The 27,684-nt window shown below is 59.7% G+C and overlaps 1 protein-coding gene across 1 annotated transcript in view; it reads right to left on the reverse strand.

The window, feature by feature from the left end:
• Nucleotides 1-4,399: 4,399 nt before the first annotated feature.
• Nucleotides 4,400-27,684, reverse strand: part of slc6a7 (solute carrier family 6 member 7) — a 105,263-nt gene continuing 81,978 nt past the window's right edge. Inside the window, exons 13-15 of the mRNA XM_085999821.1 lie at nt 15,267-15,385; nt 9,242-9,415; nt 4,400-5,583 (exon numbers count right to left, since the gene is read on the reverse strand). Coding sequence (XP_085855947.1) covers nt 5,422-5,583; nt 9,242-9,415; nt 15,267-15,385 — 455 coding nt within the window. The 3' untranslated portion in view covers nt 4,400-5,421. The remainder of the gene's footprint in view (nt 5,584-9,241; nt 9,416-15,266; nt 15,386-27,684) is intronic.

Raw genomic sequence — 27,684 nt, forward strand, 5'->3', positions numbered from 1 at the left:
GTCTATACACTGTATGGATAGGTCTGTATTTTTGTGAACAAACATGAATGTTTTCCAATGCTTTGGCAACATAAGATGTAACTTGTCATGCCAATAAAGCGATTTGAATTGAAATTGAATTGACTGTGTAGAGTCCAAGTCCAGCTCCGAGTCTGATCTAAACTCTGGCAGCGTAAGTGTCCGCGTTCCCTTCCGTGGGCAATATATTCAAGACACACGCGCAGTACCAGTTTCATAACCCTTCTGCCTCTCCATTACAGGGTAGCCAGACCTCCAGGATTGGCCTGGAGTCTCTAGGAACTAACGGTTAGTCTCTGGGACACTGCGCCGAGCAAACTCGCAGGAGAAAACTCACAGGGACAGTAAAAAAAATGATATGTTGTTTTCATTTACTTTCCCAGCACTTTCATTTTTCAGTTGTAGGAATATATTGGAGATGGGGGAAAAATTGGCTATTGGACTGACAGTCGAGAATCTTCCCATCGAGTGACAAAGAGTCGGTTAACCTTACACTTGGTGTTGGGGGCTGAGTGTTGCATGGATGGACATGTCGAGGGATATGGGGATTGAGCGAGAGAGGGGAGATGAGGTGGATGATCAGCCATGATCTTATTGAATGGCGGAGCAGGCTCGAGGGGCCGAATGGCCGACTCCTGCTCCTATTTCTTATGTCGAGGCCTGGGGTCTGGAGTCTTGTGGTCCCGTAAGCCAGATTTTCCATTGCATTTAAATATTAATTTGGGGGCGTGTCCACTTGCCGTGTCGTTTCCTGTTGTTGTGATGTACAGCAGGGGGTCCGCGAGGTTCCAAGGGGGCCGCCATAAATAACCACCAGGATTTAAAACAAAATCACTTTTTTTTAAATTCACCGTCGCGTAAAGGTGGGATTGAGCTGAGCAATCTGGTGGCTGGCGTATGGCACCAGCGGCAACCGTAACCCGTTCAGCGCAAGTATCCCGCGGATATTGAAATCAGCCACTGGCGGCCCCGCCAGCGCCGACGTTGGTTCCGCTTCTTCCTTTTTGTCCTCGCTTTGCTTTGCGCACCGTCGCAACTGTCAATCAAATGAAGAAAGGGCAAGGAAACAGGAGACAGCACGGTGGCACAGTGGTTAGCACTGTTGCCTCACAGCGCCAGGGACCCGGGTTCGAATCCGGCCTCGGGTGACTGTCTGTGTGGAGTTTGCACATTCTCCCCGTGTTTGCGTGGGTTTCCTCCGGGTGTTCCGGTTTCCTCCCACAGTCCAAAGATGTGCGGGTTAGGTTGATTGGCTATGATAAATTGACCTTAGTGTTAGGGGGATTAAATACGTGGGGTTACGGGGATCGGGTGGGATATGTGTCGGTGCAGGCCTCTATCTGCACTGTGGGGTTTCTGTGATTCTGTGTGATTCTGAGCTGCGCGGAGGAGAGCAGCTGCCGGGGTCGGAGAGCAGCTGCCGGGGTCGGAGAGCGAGTCGCTGTACTCGTGGAGGACGAAGAGCGGAATATGTCAACATTCAGAAACTATTAGGATCGACACTTATTACCAGCAAAGCTCAAACAGTTTGCAAACTCATTTAAATATTCTGCACTCTCTAATTTCCCCCCATGTTCTCCCCCACTGTCTTCACACTGCAGTATAGTCAGAAGGGTGCTGGCTGCCCTTTGGTGCCTCACCTCATTCACTCTTCCCCTGCGAGCCTCTACCTTGTGTGTTAGCGGTCGTGCTCTACCGAGGAGGGCATCGCCGACAGACCTGATCGTTCACACCCATCGCTGGCCACCAGCGCGAGTTCCAACCCTCCAGGATTGTCCTGAAGTTGCCAGGAGTCAGAACGGCACAGAAGGAGGCCATTCGTCCCATCGAGTCCGTACCGGCTCTCTGTAGAGCAATCCAGTCAGTCCCATTCCCCCGCTCTATCCCTGTAGCCCTGCAAGTTTATTTCCCTCAAGTGCCTATCCAGTCTCCCCTTGAAAACATTGAGTGTCTCCGCCTCCACCACTTCCGTCGGCAGCGAGTTCCAGGTCCTCACCACTCGCTGTGTTAAAGTTTTTCCTCACATCCCCCCTGTATCTCTTGCCCAAAACCTTAAATCTGTGTCCCCTAGTCCTTGTACCATCAACTAGTGGGAACAGCCTTTCCCCGTCTAGCCTATCCAAACCCGTCATAATCTTGTACACCTCTATCAAATCACCCCCCAACCTCCTTTGCTCTAATGAAAACAAATCCAGCTTCTCCAACCTGCCCTTGTAGCTAAGATCCCCCATCCCCGGAACCATTCTGGTAAATCTCCTCTGCACCCTCTCAAGGGCCTTCACATCCTTCCTAAAGTGTGGGGACCAGAACTGGACGCAATACTCCAGCTGTGGCCTAACCAGCGCTTTATAAAGGTTCAGCATAACTTCTCTACTTTTGTACTCAATACCTCTATTTATGAAGCCCAAGATCCCATATGCTTTGCTAACCACTCTCTCAATATGTCCCGCCACCTTCAGGGACTAATGCACATTAACTCCCAGGAATAAAACATTAATCTGGACACTGCTGGCAGCAATTTGGAAGAAAAATCATACGGGCCTTAAAAAAAATGGTGTTTTTTCATTTTCATTGAGCACTTTTGTTTATCAGTTATATTGGAGAGCGGGGAGACAATCAAGCAGAGAACCGGGACCGGCTGATGTGCCGGGAACAGTCGGTGAGGGAGTCGGGGGTTGCGGGGGAATAGAGGGAGACTGGGGGTGGTGGGGGGGAGGTGATTGGGGCTCATGTGGAGGGAACGAGGGAGTGGGATGGGCGGGTGTGGGGAGCAGTATTTTCCGCGGTGCTGGGACAGCAGCAGCAGCAGTAACACGGGTGAGTGGGAGCAGCGCGGAGAGGATCTTTATACAGAAAAAATACTTGTGTTACGGGGGGGTCCGTGGAATTTTTATAACACGGCGGGGGAGGGGGGCCTCAGAAGCAAAAAGGTTGAGAACCCCCGACGTACAGAACGACAAATGGAAACCTGCCCTTGTGATAGGGGCTTCCCGGGTTGCTAGGCGATGGCAAGTATATCATTGATCGTGGAAAGTACACATTGATGTAAAGGGGAAGGCCATGCAAGTTCAACTTCCCGATTCACTAACGTCCAATCAGATTCACACAAAGGGGGAATGTTCAAAGTAAACTCATCGCAACAGCAGTGAACGGCAATAAATAAATAAAACCCAAAGCAAGTGCTTTGCTACTGGCAAACATCGCTGAAATGAAAGGGCGCCGATTAACCCTTTCGAGTACGGACTGTCTTTTGGAACTTGCACGTTTGTTAACTGCCAAAAATGTAACATCAACCATTAACTGAATTTATTTTATCCTTGTGGGCCTTTGTGCCCGCTGTTCATTGTATCCGTTTTTGTCTTCAGTACCATTGTTGGCACCAATGGGCTTCCCAATGGGAATTCCCCTCTCTGAAGGGCTTGAAAGAGGACGAGGAGGAGCGGGATGAGGATGGTCAGGCTCCACTAGAGGGGCTCTGTGACTACTCACATCTGCAAACACAGCTCAGTGTACCTCACTACGTGGGGATTAGCGCAAGGGGAGACTCCCAGATGATACGGCAGAGCAAATGGTATCGCTTGGATGGCTGAATAACCGTGATCCTTGGAAGCACCCCAGTGCCATGCTTTGTGTGCCAATGCATGGAAGGAGCCAGTGCCAAGAGGATCAAGAGCCAGTGTCGCCTCGATTGTCTGCACCCAGGCATTTCTGCTGATCCCTAGCTGGCAATGACAACGGGGGGGGGGTCTGTCCGCTCAGGGTCCCAGTCAGCTGCAAGCAGAGGTGGGGCAGGGCCAGCTGCTGCAAGGGAATCCATAGCCACCGCGGCGTCAGCAACAGACTGGCATGCCCAGTGACAGTACTGGTCATCTGTGGCCTGAGGCTCGGCCCAGATCCGGGATGGGCCACACTGCGATGCTGACCTATGGAGATGGTGCTGGGGGGAGTGACACAAAGGGCAGCCCTCCTCACCACCACCTCACGTAGCAGCAAATCTATGGCCGGGGCTCAGTGGGTAGCACTCTCACCTCTGTGTCAGGAGATTGCGGGTTCAATTCCCGCTCCAGAGACTTGAGCACATAGTCCAGCTCTACACTCCCAGTGAATTCTGAGGGAGCGCCGCACTGTCGGACAGGCAGTACTGAGGGAGCGCCGCACTGTCGGAGCAGCAGTACTGAGGGAGCGCCGCACTGTCGGAGCAGCAGTACTGAGGGAGCGCCGCACTGTCGGAGGGGCAGTACTGAGGGAGCGCTGCACTGTCGGAGGGGCAGTACTGAGGGAGTGCTGCGCAATCAGAGGGGCAGTACTGAGGGAGCGTCACACTGTCGGAGGGGCAGTACTGAGGGAGTGCTGCACTGTCGGAGGGGCAGTACTGAGGGAGCGCCGCACTGTCGGAGGGGCAGTACTGAGGGAGCGCCGCACTGTCGGAGGGGCAGTACTGAGGGAGTGCTGCACTGTCGGAGGGGCAGTACTGAGGGAGCGCCGCACTGTCGGAGGGGCAGTACTGAGGGAGTGCTGCACTGTCAAAGGTGCCATCTTTCGGATGAGACGTTAAACCAAGGCCCCGTCTGCCCTCTCGGGTGGACGTAAAAGATGCTATGACGCTATTGGAAGAAGAGCAGGGGAGTTCTCCCCGGTGTCCTGGGAACAACATTTATCCCTGAACCACCATCACTGAAACAGATGACCTGGTCATTATCACGTTGCTATTTGTGGGATCTTGCTGTGTGCAAATTGGCAGCCACGATTCCTACATTGCAATAGTCGGTGCCTTCAGGAGAGGATGAGGTGGGGTGGGATGGGGGAAGGGGCGGAGAGACAATTTAAACCTCACCCCCAGCACCAAGAGGAAGCTGCAAGAATCCGAGAAAGTGCGTGGAGAGAAAAGGAATGTGACGTTTTTTAAAATAAATTCAGCAGAATGACAGGGACTAGAACCGGGACTGGGGCCAGATTCCTGCTTGACCGGCGCGTGTTGTCGACATTGCGATGCTGGTGGGAAGGTTCCCTCGTGATGCACTGACGTTCCAAGTGCGTCCCAACAGGACCCGGAGCGTTCGGTGACCAGTGGACATCGTCCCACGAGAGGGAGAGTGATGCCGATGGAGCGTCGCCTCCCGGGACACGAGGCGTGTCGGAGAGGGGGAGGGGAAGGTGGAGGATAACCCCTGGTCCTGGTAACCCCACTCGCAGTTCGGTAGCACTGTGGCAGTCCTGTATTGTCCGGCGCGCTCTCTGCTCGGAGGTGTAACCCGGGGCTGCCCTCCCCGGTACTCTGGCCGTCTCCGTCCTCGATGGTCTTCTTGTAACCGCAGCGCTATCGACAGGAGCCCGTCTTCTCTCTCTCTCTCCCCGGAGCTGGGGAGAGGGTCTGCGGCTGAGACCCTCCCCGTGCGAGGACCCTCACGGCTGCTGGCGGAGCTCGGGCGTTGGGGCTTGCAGCTGGTTGAAGTCGTGATCGGTCAGCGTCACTGAGAACGACACGTCCACCGTGTCCTGGGCGAACGTCCTGTCACCCCCGGTGACCTTCCAGGAGTTCAGGGGTCGGATGGCTTTCCTAAACCGCTGGAGGTGAAAGGTAACAGGTATCGTCATTCACCCGATCAGAAACCCACGTCCCCGCCGCGAGGGAATTCTACCACCCGCGCTGTCTCAGCGGTTTGGTGCCCGGTTCCTCTCTCTGCTACTTATACGCGGTCTCGGCCCAAGTGTTGTAAATGTGTTAGCGCCTCCGTTAAAATGGCGGGCAACGGGAACTTGACACAAACATGTTAATCATTTGAGAGTTTGACAGGGTAGATGCCGAGAGGTTGTTTCCCCTGGCTGGGGAGTCTAGAACCAGGGGGCAAAGTCTCAGGATAAGGGATTGGCCAATTAAGACTGAGATGAGGAGGAATTTCTTCACTCAGAGGGTTAAATAATTCATTAAATATATTCAAGAAGGAGTTGGATATATTTCTTAAGGCTAAAGTGATCAAGGGATATGGGAGAAAGCAGGGACAGGGTACTGAATTTGGATGATCAGCCATGATCGCATTGAATGGCGGAGCAGGCTCGAGGGGCCGAATGGCGGAGGAGGCTCGAGGGGCCGAATGGCGGAGGAGGCTCGAGGGGCCGATTGGTGGAGGAGGCTCGAGGGGCCGTGTAGCGGAGCAGGCTCGAGGGGCCGTGTGGCAGAGCAGGCTCGAGGGGCTGAGTGGCGGAGGAGGCTCGAGGGGCCGTGTAGCGGAGCAGGCTCGAGGGGCCGAATGGCGGAGCAGGCTCGAGGGGCCGAATGGCGGAGGAATCTCAAGGGGCCGTGTAGCGGAGCAGGCTTGAGGGGCCGATTGGCGGAGCAGGCTCGAGGGGCCGTGTGGCGGAGCAGGCTCGAGGGGCCGTGTGGCGGAGCAGGCTCGAGGGGCCGAATGGCGGAGCAGGCTCGAGGGGCCGAATGGCGGAGCAGGCTCGAGGGGCCGAATGGCGGAGGAATCTCAAGGGGCCGTGTAGCGGAGCAGGCTTGAGGGGCCGATTGGCGGAGCAGGCTCGAGGGGCCGTGTGGCGGAGCAGGCTCGAGGGGCCGAATGGCGGAGCAGGCTCGAGGGGCCGAATGGTGGAGCAGGCTCGAGGGGCCGAATGGCGGAGCAGGCTCGAGGGGCCGATTGGCGGAGCAGGCTCGAGGGGCCGATTGGCGGAGCAGGCTCGAGGGGCCGAATGGCGGAGGAGGCTCGAGGGGCCGTGTAGCGGAGCAGGCTCGAGGGGCCGTGTAGCGGAGCAGGCTTGAGGGGCCGATTGGCGGAGCAGGCTCGAGGGGCCGATTGGCGGAGCAGGCTCGAGGGGCCGATTGGCGGAGCAGGCTCGAGGGGCCGAATGGCGGAGCAGGCTCGAGGGGCCGAATGGCCGACTCCTGCTCCTATTTCTCATGTCTTGTCTTATGTTGACCGGGTCAATAATGACAACGAAGCACAACAGAGGGCCGGGTTTCAACCAGACTGTGGTTTCTGCCGCTTAAAGGTGATGTAGAACTGGGTGGGGCAGTCGGTCAGCATCTGACCTTTCACCCTCTGAGGCGTGGGGTCAATCCAGCCTTAGACAGAGGATTGAAGTACTTTCCCTGGGCACAGTGAGTAGAGGTAAGTCGGTCATTGGAGGAACCCGCAGGGTCCCCACCCGATACCCAGATCACTATCCACTGGCTCCTGCAGGAAATTGGGAGGGTGCGAGGCGGTAGGATGGGGGTGAGATTGGCCTCCACTGCGAACCCACCCACCGCAAATAATTGAGGGTTTGGGGCTGAAATCTGCGAGAGGATGACAGTGAAGTGAGACTTATAACGGAGGACTGGAGCCAGCAGTGCGATCATCGGATATTCACGCCATGGAATACTGAGGGGTTCAGTGGGGAATGTGGGGGAAATTCCCTCAGTACCTCTCCCATCACCGTACTGCCCACCAACCGTGGCTCAGTGGGCAGCACTCTCGCCTGAGTCAGAAGGTCCCACTCCAGAGGCCTGAGCCCATAATCCAGGCTCACACTCCCAGTACAGTACCGAGGGAGCACTGCACTGTCGGAGGGGCAGTACTGAGGGAACTCCGCACTGTCGGAGGGGCAGTACTGAGGGAGCACTGCACTGTCGGAGGGGCAGTACTGAGGGAGCGTCGCACTGTCGGAGGGGCAGTACTGAGGGAGCGCCGCACTATCAGAGGGGCAGTACTGAGGGAGCGCCGCACTGTCGGAGGGGCAGTACTGAGGGAGCGCCGCACTGTCGGAGGGGCAGTACTGAGGGAGTGCTGCACTGTTGGAGGGGCAGTACTGAGGGAGCGCCGCACTGTTGGAGGGGTCGCACTGAGGGAGCGCCGCACTGTCGGAGGGGCAGTACTGAGGGAGCGTCGCACTGTCGGAGGGGCAGTACTGAGGGAGTGCTGCACTGTCGGAGGGGCAGTACTGAGGGAGCGCCGCACTGTCAGAGGGGCAGTATTGAGGGAGCGCCGCACTGTTGGAGGGGCAGTACTGAGGGAGTGCTGCACTGTCGGAGGGGCAGTACTGAGGGAGCGCAGCACTGTCAGAGGGCAGTCCTGAGGGAGTGCTGCACTGTCGGAGGGGCAGTACTGAGGGAGCGCCGCACTGTCGGAGGGGCAGTACTGAGGGAGCGCTGCACTGTCGGAGGGGCAGTACTGAGGGAGCGCTGCACTGACGGAGGGGCAGTACTAAGGGAGCGCCGCACTGTTGGAGGGGCAGTACCGAGGGAGCACTACACTGTCGGAGGGGCAGTACTGAGGGAGCGCCGCACTGTCGGAGGGGCAGTACCGAGGGAGCACTACACTGTCGGAGGGGCAGTACTGAGGGAGCCTTGCTCTGTCAGAGGGGCAGTACTGAGGGAGCGCCGCACTGTCAGAGGGGCAATACTGAGGGAGCGCTGGACTGTCGGAGGAGCAGTACTGAGGATGCGCTGCACTGTCGGAGGGACAGTACTGAGGCAGTGCTGCACTGTCGGAGGGGTAGTACTGAGGGAGCGCCGCACTGTTGGAGGGGTCGCACTGAGAGAGCGCTGCACTGTCGGAGGGGCAGTACTGAGGGAGCGCCGCACTGTCGGAGGGGCTGTACTGAGGGAGTGCTGCACTGTCGGAGGGACAGTACTGAGGGAGCGCTGCACTGTCGGAGGGGCGGTACTGAGGGAGTGCTGCACTGTCGGAGGGGCAGTACTGAGGATGCGCTGCACTGTCGGAGGGACAGTACTGAGGGAGCGCCGCACTGTCGGAGGGGCAGTACTGAGTCAGTGCTGCACTGTCGGAGGGGCGGTACTGAGGGAGTGCTGCGCTGTCGAAGGGACAGTACTGAGGGAGCGCCGCACTGTCGGAGGGGCAGTACTGAGGCAGTGCTGCACTGTCGGAGGGGCGGTACTGAGGGAGTGCTGCGCTGTCGGAGGGACAGTACTGAGGGAGCGCCGCACTGTCGGAGGGGCAGTACTGAGGATGCGCTGCACTGTCGGGGGGGCAGTACTGAGGGAGCGCCGCACTGTCGGAGGCCTTTCATCTCACTGTTGTTGTTGGAGATTGGCTGCCAAATTTACCTACTGAACAACTGTCACTGCACCTCCGGAATAATTTGCTGTATAAGGGACGTCCCGACATGATAAAGCACTCTGTAAATGCCTTATTCTTCCTTCCTTTCTGACAGGACAGGAGGCCGGTTCTTCTAATCTAATAACTAAACGACACCACACGCAGGAATGAGAAAAGGTCCTTACATCTCGCAATGTTCCTGACTCCTTCAGTACAGCAATCACGGCCCAGAGGGGGATCTGTATACAGCACAACACCCCCAAACAGACTCCCAGTGCCTTCCCCCACAGCGGGAACTCATAGGAGCCATAGTGCAGCGGCGTGTTGTACATCTCAACAAATACGTACATCAGGATGAACTGGAATAGAGAGAGAAATGTATCACAGGGGCTCAGATATAATACACCTGCCTGTTACTCCCCACACCAGCACAGATAGAACACACAGCAAGCACCACCAGCACACAGCACTCCGCGTCCAAACCCTAACCACTCGCTGCATTCTAAATATTCCCCTGGCGTCCCCTCTGGTTCTTTCACCAGTCACCTTCAATCTGTGTCCTCTGGTTACCCACCCTCCCGCCAATTTGTTTGTGGCAAAAACCTTTGAAGGAGGCAGGACAGGTTATCAAAACCGTTAATGAAGCACACGGGATCCTGGGCTTAATAAATAGGGGCAGAGAGCCAGGAAGTGACGCTAAACCTTTATAAACACTGACTCGGCCCCAGCTGGAGGATTGGGTCCAATTCACGGCTCCGCACTTGAAGGGTTTTGACAGGGTAAATAAGGAGAAACTGTTTCCAATGGCTGAGGGGTCGATAACCAGAGGACACAGATTCAAGGAGGTAGATTTTCCCGAAGCTGTCGGGAAGAAGGCGGGACTACAACTTTCGGGTTTTTGACCCGCCTACTTCGACGTCCGGCCAATCCGCGTGATTTTCCCTTGATTGACCAGCGGGCTCAGCAGGCCAATTAAGGGCCACCCGGCAACAGGTGACGTCACAGACTGCAATTTCATCTGTCAAGAGTTTTTGACAGATGAAATATCAGTGTTTCACAGCTGTTTGAAGCTGTCAAACACTGACAGTCTGATTTCTAAGCTGAGTCCTTCTGCACAGACTCAGTTAGAACTCTCAGCAGCACTCAAAGCTGAAGGCTGTCACTTTTCACAGATCGCAGCCGTTCAGCTTTAAGTGCCGGCTGAGTGATGCGCTCCAGACGGCTACAGGAAGAAAGGCTGTTAAGGTAAGTACAGGTAAGTAAAAGTTCTTTACACACTTTAGACACACCAAACACACTTACCTTTGCACTCATGCACCCATCACTCACCTGAGCACCGACATCGCGACCCCTCCAAGTCCTTCAACCCGACGGCCCGCCTGCTCTAACCTGGCGTGGTTTGGAGCTGTTGGGAATCCCACACGACACCCCTCAAAATAGGGATTAGGCTAAAAACTGCCTGTTAATGACCTGTTAACAGGCAGTTAATTGGCACTAATCCCTTCCCGCCTGGTTTAGGCGGGTCCCAGTGCGGGGCGGGTACACGCCGCCCCTGAAAGTTGTGTGGGGCGGGGTTTTGGGCGGGATGGTGTCGGGGCCCCCGAATTCGGGATTTCCTCCCCCCCCGCCGACACGCCTGAAATCCCGCCTGACGGCTCCAGGAAAATCTAGCCCAAGGTGTTTGGCAAAAGAACCAGAGGCGACAGAAAAGAAAACTTTTTTACGCAGCGAGTTGTTGTGATCTGGAATGCGCTGCCTGAAAGGGCGGTGGAAGCAGATTCAATAATAACTTTCAAAAGGCAATTGGATAAATACTGGAAGAGGATTAATTCACAGGGCTGTGGGGAAAAAGCAGGGAGTGGGACTAATTGGAGAGCTCGTTCAAAGAGCCGGCACAGGCACGATGGGCCGAATGGCCTCCTCCTGTGCTGGATCATTCTATGAGAAGCGTAACATACGCTCAGCTGAAAACCAGTTTAGCAATGACGGATTAGGCCAGAACTTTTAAGGTGATGGATCATCTGAGGGTTAAGAGCAGAGTCCAGAGCCTGAGTCGTTCTGTGTGGCACAGGGAGTTCAGGCTGTAAGGAGCTGAGCGAGGCAGGCCGGGGCAGCACTGCACTGGGAGTGTCAGCCTGGATTATGGGCTCGAGTCTCTGGAGTGGGACTTCGAACCTTGTGACTCAGAGGCGAGAGTGCTGCCCACTGAGCCACGGCTGACAGGCCAAGGAGAGCCCCTCAACACTCGCACCAATCAAGGTCAACGGCGATCCCCAGCCTCCCACCCTCTGTATACCTCAGCTCATCCAAACCTCTGCTGCCCCGTGTCCCGACTCACACCCAGTCCCCCTCACCCATTACCCCCCCGTGTCCCGACTCACACCCAGTCCCCCCTCACCCATCACGCCCCGTGTCCTAACTCACACCCAGTCCCCTCACCCCCCGTGTCCCGACTCACACCCAGTCCCCTCACCCATCACCCCCCGTGTCCCGACTCACACCCAGTCCCCTCACCCCCCGTGTCCCGACTCACACCCAGTCCCGTTCACCCATTACACCCCCGTGTCCCGACTCACACCCAGTCCCGTTCACCCATCACGCCCCGTGTCCCGACTCACACCCAGTCCCCCCTCACCCATCACCCTCCCGTGTCCTAACTCACACCCAGTCCCCCTCACCCATCACCCCCCGTGTCCTAACTCACACCCAGTCCCCTCACCCCTCACCCCCCGTGTCCTAACTCACACCCAGTCCCCTTACCCATCACCCCCCGTGTCCTAACTCACACCCAGTCCCCTCACCCATCACTCCCCGTGTCCTAACTCACACCCAGTCCCGTTCACCCATCACCCCCCGTGTCCTAACTCACACCCAGTCCCCCCTCACCCATCACCCTCCCGTGTCCTAACTCACACCCAGTCCCCTCACCCATCACCCCCCGTGTCCTAACTCACACCCAGTCCCCCCTCACCCATCACCCCCCGTGTCCTAACTCACACCCAGTCCCCTCACCCATCACCCCCCGTGTCCTAACTCACACCCAGTCCCTCTCACCCATCACCCCCGTGTCCTAACTCACACCCAGTCCCCTCACCCATCACCCCCGTGTCCTAACTCACACCCAGTCCCCTTCACCCATCACCCCCCATGTCCTAACTCACACCCAGTCCCCTCACCCATCACCCCCCGTGTCCTAACTCACACCCAGTCCCCTCACCCATCACCCCCCGTGTCCTAACTCACACCCAGTCCCCTCACCCATCGCCCCCCGTGTCCTAACTCACACCCAGTCCCCTCACCCATCACCCCCCGTGACCTAACTCACACCCAGTCCCCCTCACCCATCACCCCGTGTCCTAACTCACACCCAGTCCCCTCACCCATCACCCCCCGTGTCCTAACTCACACCCAGTCCCGTTCACCCATCACCCCCCGTGTCCTAACTCACACCCAGTCCCCCTCACCCCTCACCCCCCGTGTCCTAACCCACACCCAGTCCCCTCACCCATCACCCCCCGTGTCCTAACTCACACCCAGTCCCCCTCACCCCTCACCCCCCGTGTCCTAACCCACACCCAGTCCCCTCACCCATCACCCCCCGTGTCCTAACTCACACCCAGTCCCCTCACCCCTCACCCCCCGTGTCCTAACTCACACCCAGTCCCCTCACCCATCACCCCCCGTGTCCTAACTCACACCCAGTCCCCTCACCCATCGCCCCCCGTGTCCTAACTCACACCCAGTCCCCTCACCCCTCACCCCCCGTGTCCTAACTCACACCCAGTCCCGCTCACCCATCACCCCCCGTGTCCTAACTCACACCCAGTCCCCTCACCCATCATCCCCCGTGTCCTAACTCACACCCAGTCCCCCCTCACCCATCACCCCCCCGTGTCCTAACTCACACCCAGTCCCCTCACCCATCACCCCCCGTGTCCTAACTCACACCCAGTCCCCTCACCCATCACCCCCCGTGTCCTAACTCACACCCAGTCCCCTCACCCCCCGTGTCCTAACTCACACCCAGTCCCTCTCACCCATCGCCCCCCGTGTCCTAACTCACACCCAGTCCCCCTCACCCATCACCCCCCGTGTCCTAACTCACACCCAGTCCCCTCACCCATCACCCCCCGTGTCCTAACTCACACCCAGTCCCCTCACCCATCACCCCCCGTGTCCTAACTCACACCCAGTCCCCCTCACCCATCACCCCCCGTGTCCTAACTCACACCCAGTCCCCCTCACCCATCACCCCCCGTGTCCTAACTCACACCCAGTCCCCTCACCCCTCACCCCCCGTGTCCTAACTCACACCCAGTCCCCTCACCCATCACCCCCCGTGTCCTAACCCACACCCAGTCCCCTCACCCCTCACCCCCCGTGTCCTAACTCACACCCAGTCCCCTCACCCATCACCCCCCGTGTCCTAACTCACACCCAGTCCCCCTCACCCATCACCCCCCGTGACCTAACTCACACCCAGTCCACTCACCCATCACCCCCCGTGTCCTAACTCACACCCAGTCCCCCCTCACCCCTCACCCCCCGTGTCCTAACCCACACCCAGTCCCCTCACCCATCACCCCCCGTGTCCTAACTCACACCCAGTCCCCTCACCCATCACCCCCCGTGTCCTAACTCACACCCAGTCCCCTCACCCCCCGTGTCCTAACTCACACCCAGTCCCCTCACCCCCCGTGTCCTAACTCACACCCAGTCCCCTCACCCCCCGTGTCCTAACTCACACCCAGTCCCCTCACCCCTCACCCCCGTGTCCTAACTCACACCCAGTCCCGTTCACCCATCACCCCCCGTGTCCTAACTCACACCCAGTCCCCTCACCCATCACCCCCCGTGTCCTAACTCACACCCAGTCCCCCCTCACCCATCACCCCCGTGTCCTAACTCACACCCAGTCCCCTCACCCCTCACCCCCCGTGTCCTAACTCACACCCAGTCCCCCTCACCCATCACCCCCCGTGTCCTAACTCACACCCAGTCCCCTCACCCATCACCCCCGTGTCCTAACTCACACCCAGTCCCCCTCACCCATCACCCCCCGTGTCCTAACTCACACCCAGTCCCCCTCACCCATCACCCCCCGTGTCCTAACTCACACCCAGTCCCCTCACCCATCACCCCCGTGTCCTAACTCACACCCAGTCCCCCTCACCCATCACCCCCCGTGTCCTAACTCACACCCAGTCCCCCCACCCATCACCCCCCGTGTCCCGACTCACACCCAGTCCCCCTCACCCATCACCCCCCGTGTCCTAACTCACACCCAGTCCCCCTCACCCATCACCCCCCGTGTCCTAACTCACACCCAGTCCCCCTCACCCATCACCCCCCGTGTCCTAACTCACACCCAGTCCCTCACCCATCACCCCCGTGTCCTAACTCACACCCAGTCCCGTTCATCCATCACCCCCTGTGTCCTAACTCACACCCAGTCCCGTTCACCCATCACCCCCTGTGTCCTAACTCACACCCAGTCCCGTTCACCCATCACCCACTGTGCTCGCTGACCTTCACTGATCCCCCGGTCCGGCAAGGCCTCGATTTAAAATTCTCATCCTTGTCTTTAAATCCCATCATCCCTCGCCCCTCCTGACCTCTAACCTTCTCCTGCCCTGCAGTTGGGGTTTCGTGACACTTTTCTTGGCGCGGTATTGAAGTGTCCATGGTGGGATTTCAACTCACGGCCTCTTGTTTGCTGGTCCAGCACCATAACCGCGCTGCCACCGTGTCTGAATTAAGTTTGCCGCAGTGCCCTGGGTCACGAGAGGGTAAACATCAGGCAGGGTTTCAGCTCATGACTGGCAGCCAATGAGCATTGCTAGTTGTGTGCTGGCGTGACAGTCAGTGGACAGACGGGTTTGGAGAGGGTGTTTCCCGCCTCCGATCATGGACACTGGCTGACTGGGTTTGTGTAGAGATTGGCCACTGAATCAGTGGGGGGGACGGGAGCCACAGGAACCGTGCCCAAGCCAGGCCCAGGCTATCTCCTATGTTTCTATAGGGTACTGAGTTTGGATGATCAGCCATGATCTCATTGAATGGCGGAGCAGGCTCGAGGGGCCGAATGGCCTACTCCTGCTCCTATCTTCTTTGTTTCTATGTTTCAGGAATAGAGGAGCGAAGGGGAGGGAACTGTGATGGAAAAAGGGCCCGAATCATTTTAAACAGTGAGTAGATTTACAGACTTACCAGGAGGAGCAGCGGTGTGAAGAGGGCCCAGCACGCCTTGAAATACAGCAACAGCTTGCTACACCACGGGGGGCAAAGGCGAAGCATGTCGACAATGTCGTTGCAGAACTGGTTAACACCTGAGGGAGAGACAGCAGAGTAAGGAGAAAGAAGGACTCACATTTCTCCAGCGCCTCGCACCACGTCAGGACGTCCCAAAGCGCTTCACAGCCATTGAAGTGTAGTCACTGTTGTAATGTAGGAAACGCAGCAGCCAATTTACACACAACAAACTTCCACAAACAGCAATGAGAGAAATGACCAGATCATCTGTTTTATTGATGTTGATTGAGGGATAAATATTGGTCCAGGACACCAGGGAGAACTCCCACCTGCTGTGCTCCAGAATAGTGCCGTGGGATCTTCTACATCTACCTGAGAGGGCAGACGGGGCCTCGGTTTAACGTCTCATCCAAAAGACGGCACCTACGGCAGTGCAGCACTCCCTCAGTACTGACCCTCTGATAGTGCGGCACTCCCTCAGTACGGCCCCTCCGACAGTGCGGCGCTCCCTCAGTACTGCCCCTCCGACAGTGCGGCGCTCCCTCAGTACTGCCCCTCCGACAGTGCAGCGCTCCCTCAGCACTGCCCCTCCAACAGTGCGGCGCTCCCTCAGTACTGCCCCTCCGACAGTGCGGTGCTCCCTCAGTACTGCCCCTCCGACAGTGCGGCGCTCCCTCAGTACTGCCCCTCCGACAGTGCGGTGCTCCCTCAATACTGCCCCTCCGACAGTGCGGCGCTCCCTCAATACTGCCCCTCCGCCAGTGCGGCGCTCCCTCAATACTGTCCCTCCGACAGTGCGGCGCTCCCTCAGTACTGACCCTCTGATAGTGCGGCACTCCCTCAATACTGCCCCTCCGACAGTGCGGCACTCCCTCAGTACTGACCCTCTGATAGTGCGGCACTCCCTCAATACTGCCCCTCCGACAGTGCGGCACTCCCTCAGTACTGACCCTCTGATAGTGCGGCACTCCCTCAATATTGCCCCTCCGCCAGTGCGGCGCTCCCTCAGCACTGCCCCTCTGACAGTGTGGCGATCCCTCAGTACTGCACCGGGAGTGTTGGCCTGGATTATGGGCTCAAGTCTCTGGAGTGGGACTTGAACCCATGACCTTGTGACTCAGAGGTGAGAGTGCCACCCATTGAGCCAGAGGTGACAGGCCAAGGAGAGCTGCTCAACAGCTCGTGCCAATGAAGGTGAAAGATCCAGGTAATGATCCCTATCCTCCCACCTTCCGCTCTCCGTAAACTTCAACTCATCCAACACTCGGCTGCCCCGTGTCCTAACTCACACCCAGTCCCGTTCACCCATCACCCCCTGTGCTCACTGCCCCGTGTGCTAAATCACACCCAGTCCCGTTCACCCATCACCCCCTGTGCTCACTGCCCCGTGTCCTAACTCACACCCAGTCCTGTTCACCCATCACCCCCTGTGCTCACTGCCCCGTGTCCTAACTCGCACCCAGTCCCGTTCACCCATCACCCCCTGTGCTCATTGCCCCATGTCCTAACTCGCACCCAGTCCCGTTCACCCATCACCCCCTGTGCTCACTGCCCCGTGTCCTAACTCACACCCAGTCCCGTTCACCCATCACCCCCTGTGCTCACTGCCCCGTGTCCTAACTCACACTCAGTCCCGTTCACCCATCACCCCCTGTGCTCACTGCCCCGTGTCCTAACTCACACCCAGTCCCGTTCACCCAGCACCCCCTGTGCTCACTGCCCCGTGTCCTAACTCACACCCAGTCCCGTTCACCCATCGCTCCCTGTGCTCACTGCCCCGTGTCCGAACTCACACCCAGTCCCGTTCACCCATCGCCCCCTGTGCTCACTGCCCCGTGTCCTAACTCACACCCAGTCCCGTTCACCCATCGCCCCCTGTGCTCACTGCCCCGTGTCCTAACTCACACCCAGTCCCGTTCACCCATCACCCACTGTGCTCACAGCCCCGTGTCCTAACTCACACCCAGTCCCGTTCACCCATCACCCCCTGTGCTCACTGCCCCGTGTCCTAACTCACACCCAGGCCCGTTCACCCATCACCCCCTGTGCTCACTGCCCCGTGTCCTAACTCACACCCAGTCCCGTTCACCCATCACCCTCTGTGCTCACTGCCCCGTGTCCTAACTCACACCCAGTCCCGTTCACCCATCACCCCCTGTGCTCACTGCCCCGTGTCCTAACTCACACCCAGTCCCGTTCACCCATCACCCTCTGTGCTCACTGCCCCGTGTCCTAACTCGCACCCAGTCCCGTTCACCCATCACCCCCTGTGCTCACTGCCCCGTGTCCTAACTCGCACCCAGTCCCGTTCACCCATCACCCCCTGTGCTCACTGCCCCGTGTCCTAACTCACACCCAGTCCCGTTCACCCATCACCCCCTGTGCTCACTGCCCCGTGTCCTAACTCACACCCAGTCCCGTTCACCCATCACCCCGTGCCCACTGCCCCGTGTCCTAACTCACACCCAGTCCCGTTCACCCATCACCCCCTGTGCTCACTGACCCGTGTCCTAACTCGCACCCAGTCCCGTTCACCCATCACCCCCTGTGCTCACTGCCCCGTGTCCTAACTCACACCCAGTCCCGTTCACCCATCACCCCCCCCGTGCTCACTGCCCCGTGTCCTAACTCACACCCAGTCCCGTTCACCCATCACCCCCTGTGCTCACTGCCCCGTGTCCTAACTCACACCCAGTCCCGTTCACCCATCACCCCCTGTGCTCACTGCTCCGTGTCCTAACTCACACCCAGTCCCGTTCACCCATCACCCCCTGTGCTCACTGCCCCGTGTCCTAACTCACACCCAGTCCCATTCACCCATCACCCCCTGTGCTCACTGCCCCGTGTCCTAACTCACACCCAGTCCCGTTCACCCATCACCCCCTGTGCTCACTGCTCCGTGTCCTAACTCACACCCAGTCCCGTTCACCCATCACCCCCTGTGCTCACTGCCCCGTGTCCTAACTCACACCCAGTCCCGCTCACCCATCACCCACTGTGCTCACTGCCCCCGTGTCCTAACTCACACCCAGTCCCGTTCACCCATCGCCCCCTCTGCTCACTGCCCCGTGTCCTAACTCACACCCAGTCCCGTTCACCCATCACCCCCTGTGCTCACTGCCCCGTGTCCTAACTCACACCCAGTCCCGTTCACCCATCACCCCCTGTGCTCATTGCCCCGTGTCCTAACTCGCACCCAGTCCAGTTCACCCATCACCCCCTGTGCTCACTGCCCCGTGTCCTAACTCGCACCCAGTCCCGTTCACCCCTCACCCCGTGCTGACTGCCCCGTGTCCTAACTCACACCCAGTCCCGTTCACCCATCACCCCCTGTGCTCACTGCCCCGTGTCCTAACTCACACCCAGTCCCGTTCACCCATCACCCCCTGTGCTCACGGCCCCGTGTCCTAACTCACGCCCAGTCCCGTTCACCCATCACCCCCTGTGCTCACTGCCCCGTGTCCTAACTCACACCCAGTCCCGTTCACCCATCGCTCCCTGTGCTCACTGCCCCGTGTCCTAACTCACACCCAGTCCCGTTCACCCATCACCCCGTGCCCACTGCCCCGTGTCCTAACTCACACCCAGTCCCGTTCACCCATCACCCCCTGTGCTCACTGCCCCGTGTCCGAACTCACACCCAGTCCCGTTCACCCATCGCCCCCTGTGCTCACTGCCCCGTGTCCTAACTCACACCCAGTCCCGTTCACCCATCACCCCCTGTGCTCACTGCCCCGTGTCCTAACTCACACCCAGTCCCGTTCACCCATCACCCACTGTGCTCACAGCCCCGTGTCCTAACTCACACCCAGTCCCGTTCACCCATCACCCCCTGTGCTCACTGCCCCGTGTCCTAACTCACACCCAGTCCCGTTCACCCATCACCCTCTGTGCTCACTGCCCCGTGTCCTAACTCACACCCAGTCCCGTTCACCCATCACCCCCTGTGCTCACTGCCCCGTGTCCTAACTCACACCCAGTCCCGTTCACCCATCACCCTCTGTGCTCACTGCCCCGTGTCCTAACTCGCACCCAGTCCCGTTCACCCATCACCCCCTGTGCTCACTGCCCCGTGTCCTAACTCGCACCCAGTCCCGTTCACCCATCACCCCCTGTGCTCACTGCCCCGTGTCCTAACTCACACCCAGTCCCGTTCACCCATCACCCCCTGTGCTCACTGCCCCGTGTCCTAACTCACACCCAGTCCCGTTCACCCATCACCCCGTGCCCACTGCCCCGTGTCCTAACTCACACCCAGTCCCGTTCACCCATCACCCCCTGTGCTCACTGACCCGTGTCCTAACTCGCACCCAGTCCCGTTCACCCATCACCCCCTGTGCTCACTGCCCCGTGTCCTAACTCACACCCAGTCCCGTTCACCCATCACCCCCCGTGCTCACTGCCCCGTGTCCTAACTCACACCCAGTCCCGTTCACCCATCACCCCCTGTGCTCACTGCCCCGTGTCCTAACTCACACCCAGTCCCGTTCACCCATCACCCCCTGTGCTCACTGCTCCGTGTCCTAACTCACACCCAGTCCCGTTCACCCATCACCCCCTGTGCTCACTGCCCCGTGTCCTAACTCACACCCAGTCCCATTCACCCATCACCCCCTGTGCTCACTGCCCCGTGTCCTAACTCACACCCAGTCCCATTCACCCATCACCCCCTGTGCTCACTGCTCCGTGTCCTAACTCACACCCAGTCCCGTTCACCCATCACCCCCTGTGCTCACTGCCCCGTGTCCTAACTCACACCCAGTCCCGCTCACCCATCACCCACTGTGCTCACTGCCCCCGTGTCCTAACTCACACCCAGTCCCGTTCACCCATCGCCCCCTCTGCTCACTGCCCCGTGTCCTAACTCACACCCAGTCCCGTTCACCCATCACCCCCTGTGCTCACTGCCCCGTGTCCTAACTCACACCCAGTCCCGTTCACCCATCACCCCCTGTGCTCATTGCCCCGTGTCCTAACTCGCACCCAGTCCAGTTCACCCATCACCCCCTGTGCTCACTGCCCCGTGTCCTAACTCGCACCCAGTCCCGTTCACCCCTCACCCCGTGCTGACTGCCCCGTGTCCTAACTCACACCCAGTCCCGTTCACCCATCACCCCCTGTGCTCACTGCCCCGTGTCCTAACTCACACCCAGTCCCGTTCACCCATCACCCCCTGTGCTCACGGCCCCGTGTCCTAACTCACGCCCAGTCCCGTTCACCCATCACCCCCTGTGCTCACTGCCCCGTGTCCTAACTCACACCCAGTCCCGTTCACCCATCGCTCCCTGTGCTCACTGCCCCGTGTCCTAACTCACACCCAGTCCCGTTCACCCATCACCCCGTGCCCACTGCCCCGTGTCCTAACTCACACCCAGTCCCGTTCACCCATCACCCCCTGTGCTCACTGCCCCGTGTCCGAACTCACACCCAGTCCCGTTCACCCATCGCCCCCTGTGCTCACTGCCCCGTGTCCTAACTCACACCCAGTCCCGTTCACCCATCACCCCCTGTGCTCACTGCCCCGTGTCCTAACTCACACCCAGTCCCGTTCACCCATCACCCACTGTGCTCACAGCCCCGTGTCCTAACTCACACCCAGTCCCGTTCACCCATCACCCCCTGTGCTCACTGCCCCGTGTCCTAACTCACACCCAGTCCCGTTCACCCATCACCCCCTGTGCTCACTGCCCCGTGTCCTAACTCACACCCAGTCCCGTTCACCCATCACCCCCTGTGCTCACTGCCCCGTGTCCTAACTCACACCCAGTCCCGTTCGCCCATCACCCGCTGTGCTCACTGCCCCGTGTCCTAACTCACACCCAGTCCCGTTCACCCATCACCCCCTGTGCTCACTGCCCCGTGTCCTAACTCACACCCAGTCCCGTTCATCCATCACCCACTCTGCTCACTGCCCCGTGTCCTAACTCACACCCAGTCCCGTTCACCCATCACTCCGATGCTCACTGCCCCGTGTCCTAACTCGCACCCAGTCCCGTTCACCCATCACCCTCTGTGCTCACTGCCCCGTGTCCTAACTCACACCCAGTCCCGTTCACCCATCACCCCCTGTGCTCACTGCCCCGTGTCCTAACTCGCACCCAGTCCCGTTCACCCATCACCCCCTGTGCTCACTGCCCCGTGTCCGAACTCACACCCAGTCCCGTTCACCCATCACTCCGATGCTCACTGCCCCGTGTCCTAACTCACACCCAGTCCCGTTCACCCATCGCCCCCTGTGCTCACTCCCCCGTGTCCTAACTCATACCCAGTCCCGTTCACCATCACCCCCTGTGCTCACTGCCCTGTGTCCTAACTCACACCCAGTCCCGTTCACCCATCACTCCGATGCTCACTGCCCCGTGTCCTAACTCGCACCCAGTCCCGTTCACCCATCACCCTCTGTGCTCACTGCCCCGTGTCCTAACTCACACCCAGTCCCGTTCACCCATCACCCCCTGTGCTCACTGCCCCGTGTCCGAACTCACACCCAGTCCCGTTCACCCATCACCCCCTGTGCTCACTGCCCCGTGTCCTAACTCACACCCAGTCCCGTTCACCCATCACCCCCTGTGCTCACTGCCCCGTGTCCTAACTCACACCCAGTCCCGTTCACCCATCACCCCCTGTGCTCACTGCCCCGTGTCCTAACTCACACCCAGTCCCGTTCACCCATCACCCCGTGCTCACTGCCCCGTGTCCTAACTCAGACCCAGTCCCGTTCACCCATCACCCCCTGTGCTCACTGCCCCGTGTCCTAACTCGCACCCAGTCCCGTTCACCCATCACCCCCTGTGCTCACTGCCCCGTGTCCTAACTCGCACCCAGTCCCGTTCACCCATCACCCCCTGTGCTCACTGCCCCGTGTCCTGACTCACACCCAGTCCCGTTCACCCATCACCCCCTGTGCTCACTGCCCCGTGTCCTAACTCGCACCCAGTCCCGTTCACCCATCTCCCCCTGTGCTCACTGCCCCGTGTCCTAACTCACACCCAGTCCCGTTCACCCATCACCCCCTGAGCTCACGGCCCCGTGTCCTAACTCGCACCCAGTCCCGTTCACCCATCACCCCCTGTGCTCACTGCCCCGTGTCCTAACTCGCACCCAGTCCCGTTCACCCATCACCCCCTGTGCTCACTGCCCCGTGTCCTAACTCACACCCAGTCCCGTTCACCCATCACCCCCTGTGCTCTCTGCCCCGTGTCCTAACTCACACCCAGTCCCGCTCACCCATCACCCCCTGTGCTCACTGCCCCGTGTCCTAACTCGCACCCAGTCCCGTTCACCCATCACCCCCTGTGCTCACTGCCCCGTGTCCTAACTCACACCCAGTCCCGTTCACCCATCACCCCCTGTGCTCACTGCCCCGTGTCCTAACTCACACCCAGTCCCGTTCACCCATCACCCTCTGTGCTCACTGCCCCGTGTCCTAACTCACACCCAGTCCCGTTCACCCATCACCCCCTGTGCTCACTGCCCCGTGTCCTAACTCGCACCCAGTCTCGTTCACCCATCACCCCCTGTGCTCACTGCCCCGTGTCCTGACTCACACCCAGTCCCGTTCACCCATCACCCCCTGTGCTCACTGCCCCGTGTCCTAACTCGCACCCAGTCCCGTTCACCCATCACCCCCTGTGCTCACTGCCCCGTGTCCCAACTCACACCCAGTCCCGTTCACCCATCACCCCCTGAGCTCACGGCCCCGTGTCCTAACTCGCACCCAGTCCCGTTCACCCATCACCCCCTGTGCTCACTGCCCCGTGTCCTAACTCGCACCCAGTCCCGCTCACCCATCACCCCCTGTGCTCACGGCCCCGTGTCCTAACTCACACCCAGTCCCGTTCACCCATCACCCCCTGTGCTCACTGCCACGTGTCCTAACTCACACCCAGTCCCGTTCACCCATCAACCCCTGTGCTCACTGCCCCGTGTCCTAACTCACACCGAGTCCCGTTCACCCATCACCCCCTGTGCTCACTGCCCCGTGTCCTAACTCACACCCAGTCCCGTTCACCCATCACCCCCTGTGCTCACTGCCCCGTGTCCTAACTCACACCCAGTCCCGTTCACCCATCACCCCGTGCTCACTGCCCCGTGTCCTAACTCACACCCAGTCCCGTTCACCCATCACCCCCTGTGCTCACTGCCCCGTGTCCTAACTCACACCCAGTCCCGTTCACCCATCACTCCGATGCTCACTGCCCCGTGTGCTAACTCACACCCAGTCCCGTTCACCCATCACCCCCGTGCTCACTGCCCCGTGTCCTAACTCACACCCAGTCCCGTTCACCCATCACCCCCGTGCTCACTGCCCCGTGTCCTAACTCACACCCAGTCCCGTTCACCCATCACCCCCTGTGCTCGCTGCCCCGTGTCCTAACTCTCACCCAGTCCCGTTCACCCATCACCCCCTGTGCTCACTGCCCCGTGTCCTAACTCACACCCAGTCCCGTTCACCCATCACCCCCGGTGCTCACTGCCCAGTGTCCTAACTCGCACCCAGTCCCATTCACCCATCACCCCCTGTGCTCACTGCCCCGTGTCCTAACTCACACCCAGTCCCGTTCACCCATCACCCCCGTGCTCACTGCCCCGTGTCCTAACTCACACCCAGTCCCGTTCACCCATCACCCCCTGTGCTCGCTGCCCCGTGTCCTAACTCTCACCCAGTCCCGTTCACCCATCACCCCCTGTGCTCACTGCCCCGTGTCCTAACTCACACCCAGTCCCGTTCACCCATCACCCCCGGTGCTCACTGCCCAGTGTCCTAACTCGCACCCAGTCCCATTCACCCATCACCCCCTGTGCTCACTGCCCCGTGTCCTAACTCACACCCAGTCCCGTTCACCCATCACCCCGTGCTCACTGCCCCGTGTCCTAACACACACCCAGTCCCGTTCACCCATCACTCCGATGCTCACTGCCCCGTGTCCTAACTCACACCCAGTCCCGTTCACCCATCACCCCCTGAGCTCACTGCCCCGTGTCCTAACTCACACCCAGTCCCGTTCACCCATCACCCCCTGTGCTCACTGCCCCGTGTCCTAACTCGCACCCAGTCCCGTTCACCCATCACCCCCTGTGCTCACTGCCCCGTGTCCTCACACCCAGTCCCGTTCACCCATCACTCCGATGCTCACTGCCCCGTGTCCTAACTCACACCCAGTCCCGTTCACCCATCACCCCCTGTGCTCACTGCCCCGTGTCCTAACTCACACCCAGTCCCGTTCACCCATCACCCCCTGTGCTCACTGCCCCGTGTCCTAACTCGCACCCAGTCCCGTTCACCCATCACCCCCTGTGCTCACTGCCCCGTGTCCTAACTCGCACCCAGTCCCGTTCACCCATCACCCCCTGTGCTCACTGCCCCGTGTCCCAACTCACACCCAGTCCCGTTCACCCATCACCCCCTGAGCTCACGGCCCCGTGTCCTAACTCACACCCAGTCCCGTTCACCCATCACCCCCTGTGCTCACTGCCCCGTGTCCTAACTCACACCCAGTCCCGTTCACCCATCACTCCGATGCTCACTGCCCCGTGTGCTAACTCACACCCAGTCCCGTTCACCCATCACCCCCGTGCTCACTGCCCCGTGTCCTAACTCACACCCAGTCCCGTTCACCCATCACCCCCGTGCTCACTGCCCCGTGTCCTAACTCACACCCAGTCCCGTTCACCCATCACCCCCTGTGCTCGCTGCCCCGTGTCCTAACTCTCACCCAGTCCCGTTCACCCATCACCCCCTGTGCTCACTGCCCCGTGTCCTAACTCACACCCAGTCCCGTTCACCCATCACCCCCGGTGCTCACTGCCCAGTGTCCTAACTCGCACCCAGTCCCATTCACCCATCACCCCCTGTGCTCACTGCCCCGTGTCCTAACTCACACCCAGTCCCGTTCACCCATCACCCCCGTGCTCACTGCCCCGTGTCCTAACTCACACCCAGTCCCGTTCACCCATCACCCCCTGTGCTCGCTGCCCCGTGTCCTAACTCTCACCCAGTCCCGTTCACCCATCACCCCCTGTGCTCACTGCACCGTGTCCTAACTCACACCCAGTCCCGTTCACCCATCACCCCCGGTGCTCACTGCCCAGTGTCCTAACTCGCACCCAGTCCCATTCACCCATCACCCCCTGTGCTCACTGCCCCGTGTCCTAACTCACACCCAGTCCCGTTCACCCATCACCCCGTGCTCACTGCCCCGTGTCCTAACACACACCCAGTCCCGTTCACCCATCACTCCGATGCTCACTGCCCCGTGTCCTAACTCACACCCAGTCCCGTTCACCCATCACCCCCTGAGCTCACTGCCCCGTGTCCTAACTCACACCCAGTCCCGTTCACCCATCACCCCCTGTGCTCACTGCCCCGTGTCCTAACTCGCACCCAGTCCCGTTCACCCATCACCCCCTGTGCTCACTGCCCCGTGTCCTCACACCCAGTCCCGTTCACCCATCACTCCGATGCTCACTGCCCCGTGTCCTAACTCACACCCAGTCCCGTTCACCCATCACCCCCTGTGCTCACTGCCCCGTGTCCTAACTCACACCCAGTCCCGTTCACCCATCACCCCCTGTGCTCACTGCCCCGTGTCCTAACTCGCACCCAGTCCCGTTCACCCATCACCCCCTGTGCTCACTGCCCCGTGTCCTAACTCGCACCCAGTCCCGTTCACCCATCACCCCCTGTGCTCACTGCCCCGTGTCCCAACTCACACCCAGTCCCGTTCACCCATCACCCCCTGAGCTCACGGCCCCGTGTCCTAACTCACACCCAGTCCCGTTCACCCATCACCCCCTGTGCTCACTGCCCCGTGTCCTAACTCGCACCAAGTCCCGTTCACCCATCACCCCCTGTGCTCACTGCCCCGTGTCCCAACTCACACCCAGTCCCGTTCACCCATCACCCCCTGAGCTCACGGCCCCGTGTCCTAACTCACACCCAGTCCCGTTCACCCATCACCCCCTGTGCTCACTGCCCCGTGTCCTAACTCACACCCAGTCCCGTTCACCCATCACCCCCTGTGCTCACTGCCCCGTGTCCTAACTCACACCCAGTCCCGTTCACCCATCACCCCCTGTGCTCACTGCCCCGTGTCCTAACTCACACCCAGTCCCGTTCACCCATCACCCCCTGTGCTCACTGCCCCGTGTCCTAACTCACACCCAGTCCCGTTCACCCATCACTCCCTGTGCTCACTGCCCCGTGTCCGAACTCACACCCAGTCCCGTTCACCCATCACCCCCTGTGCTCACTGCCCCGTGTCCTAACTCACACCCAGTCCCGTTCACCCATCACCCCCTGTGCTCACTGCCCCGTGTCCTAACTCACACCCAGTCCCGTTCACCCATCACTCCGATGCTCACTGCCCCGTGTCCTAACTCGCACCCAGTCCCGTTCACCCATCACCCCCTGTGCTCACTGCCCCATGTCCTAACTCACACCCAGTCCCGTTCACCCATCACCCCCGTGCTCACTGCCCCGTGTCCTAACTCACACCCAGTCCCGTTCACCCATCACCCCCGTGCTCACTGCCCCGTGTCCTAACTCACACCCAGTCCCGTTCACCCATCACCCCCTGTGCTCACTGCCCCATGTCCTAACTCACACCCAGTCCCGTTCACCCATCACCCCCTGTGCTCACTGCCCCGTGTCCTAACTCACACCCAGTCCCGTTCACCCATCACTCCGATGCTCACTGCCCCGTGTCCTAACTCACACCCAGTCCCGTTCACCCATCACCCCCTGTGCTCACTGCCCCGTGTCCTAACTCACACCCAGTCCCGTTCACCCATCACCCGCTGTGCTCACTGCCCCGTGTCCTAACTCACACCCAGTCCCGTTCACCCATCACCCCTGTGCTCACTGCCCCGTGTCCTAACTCACACCCAGTCCCGTTCACCCATCACCCCCTGTGCTCACTGCCCCGTGTCCTAACTCACAACCAGTCCCGTTCACCCATCACCCCCTGTGCTCACTGTCCCGTGTCCTAACTCACACCCAGTCCCGTTCACCCATCACCCCCTTGCTCACTGCCCCGTGTCCTAACTCACACCCAGTCCCGTTCACCCATCACCCCCTGTGCTCACTGCCCCGTGTCCTAACTCACACCCAGTCCCGTTCACCCATCACCCCCTGTGCTCACTGCTCCGTGTCCTAACTCACACCCAGTCCCGTTCACCCATCACCCCCTGTGCTCACTGCCCCGTGTCCTAACTCGCACCCAGTCCCGTTCACACATCACCCCCTGTGCTCACTGCACCGTGTCCTAACTCACACCCAGTCCCGTTCACCCATCACCCCCCGTGCTCACTGCCCCGTGTCCTAACTCACACCCAGTCCCATTCACACATCACCCCCTGTGCTCACTGCCCCGTG

This window comes from Somniosus microcephalus, chromosome 10 (assembly GCF_052327205.1).
Source record: "Somniosus microcephalus isolate GS21.2 chromosome 10, FLI_Smic_1.0, whole genome shotgun sequence".
Taxonomy (NCBI): domain Eukaryota; kingdom Metazoa; phylum Chordata; class Chondrichthyes; order Squaliformes; family Somniosidae; genus Somniosus; species Somniosus microcephalus.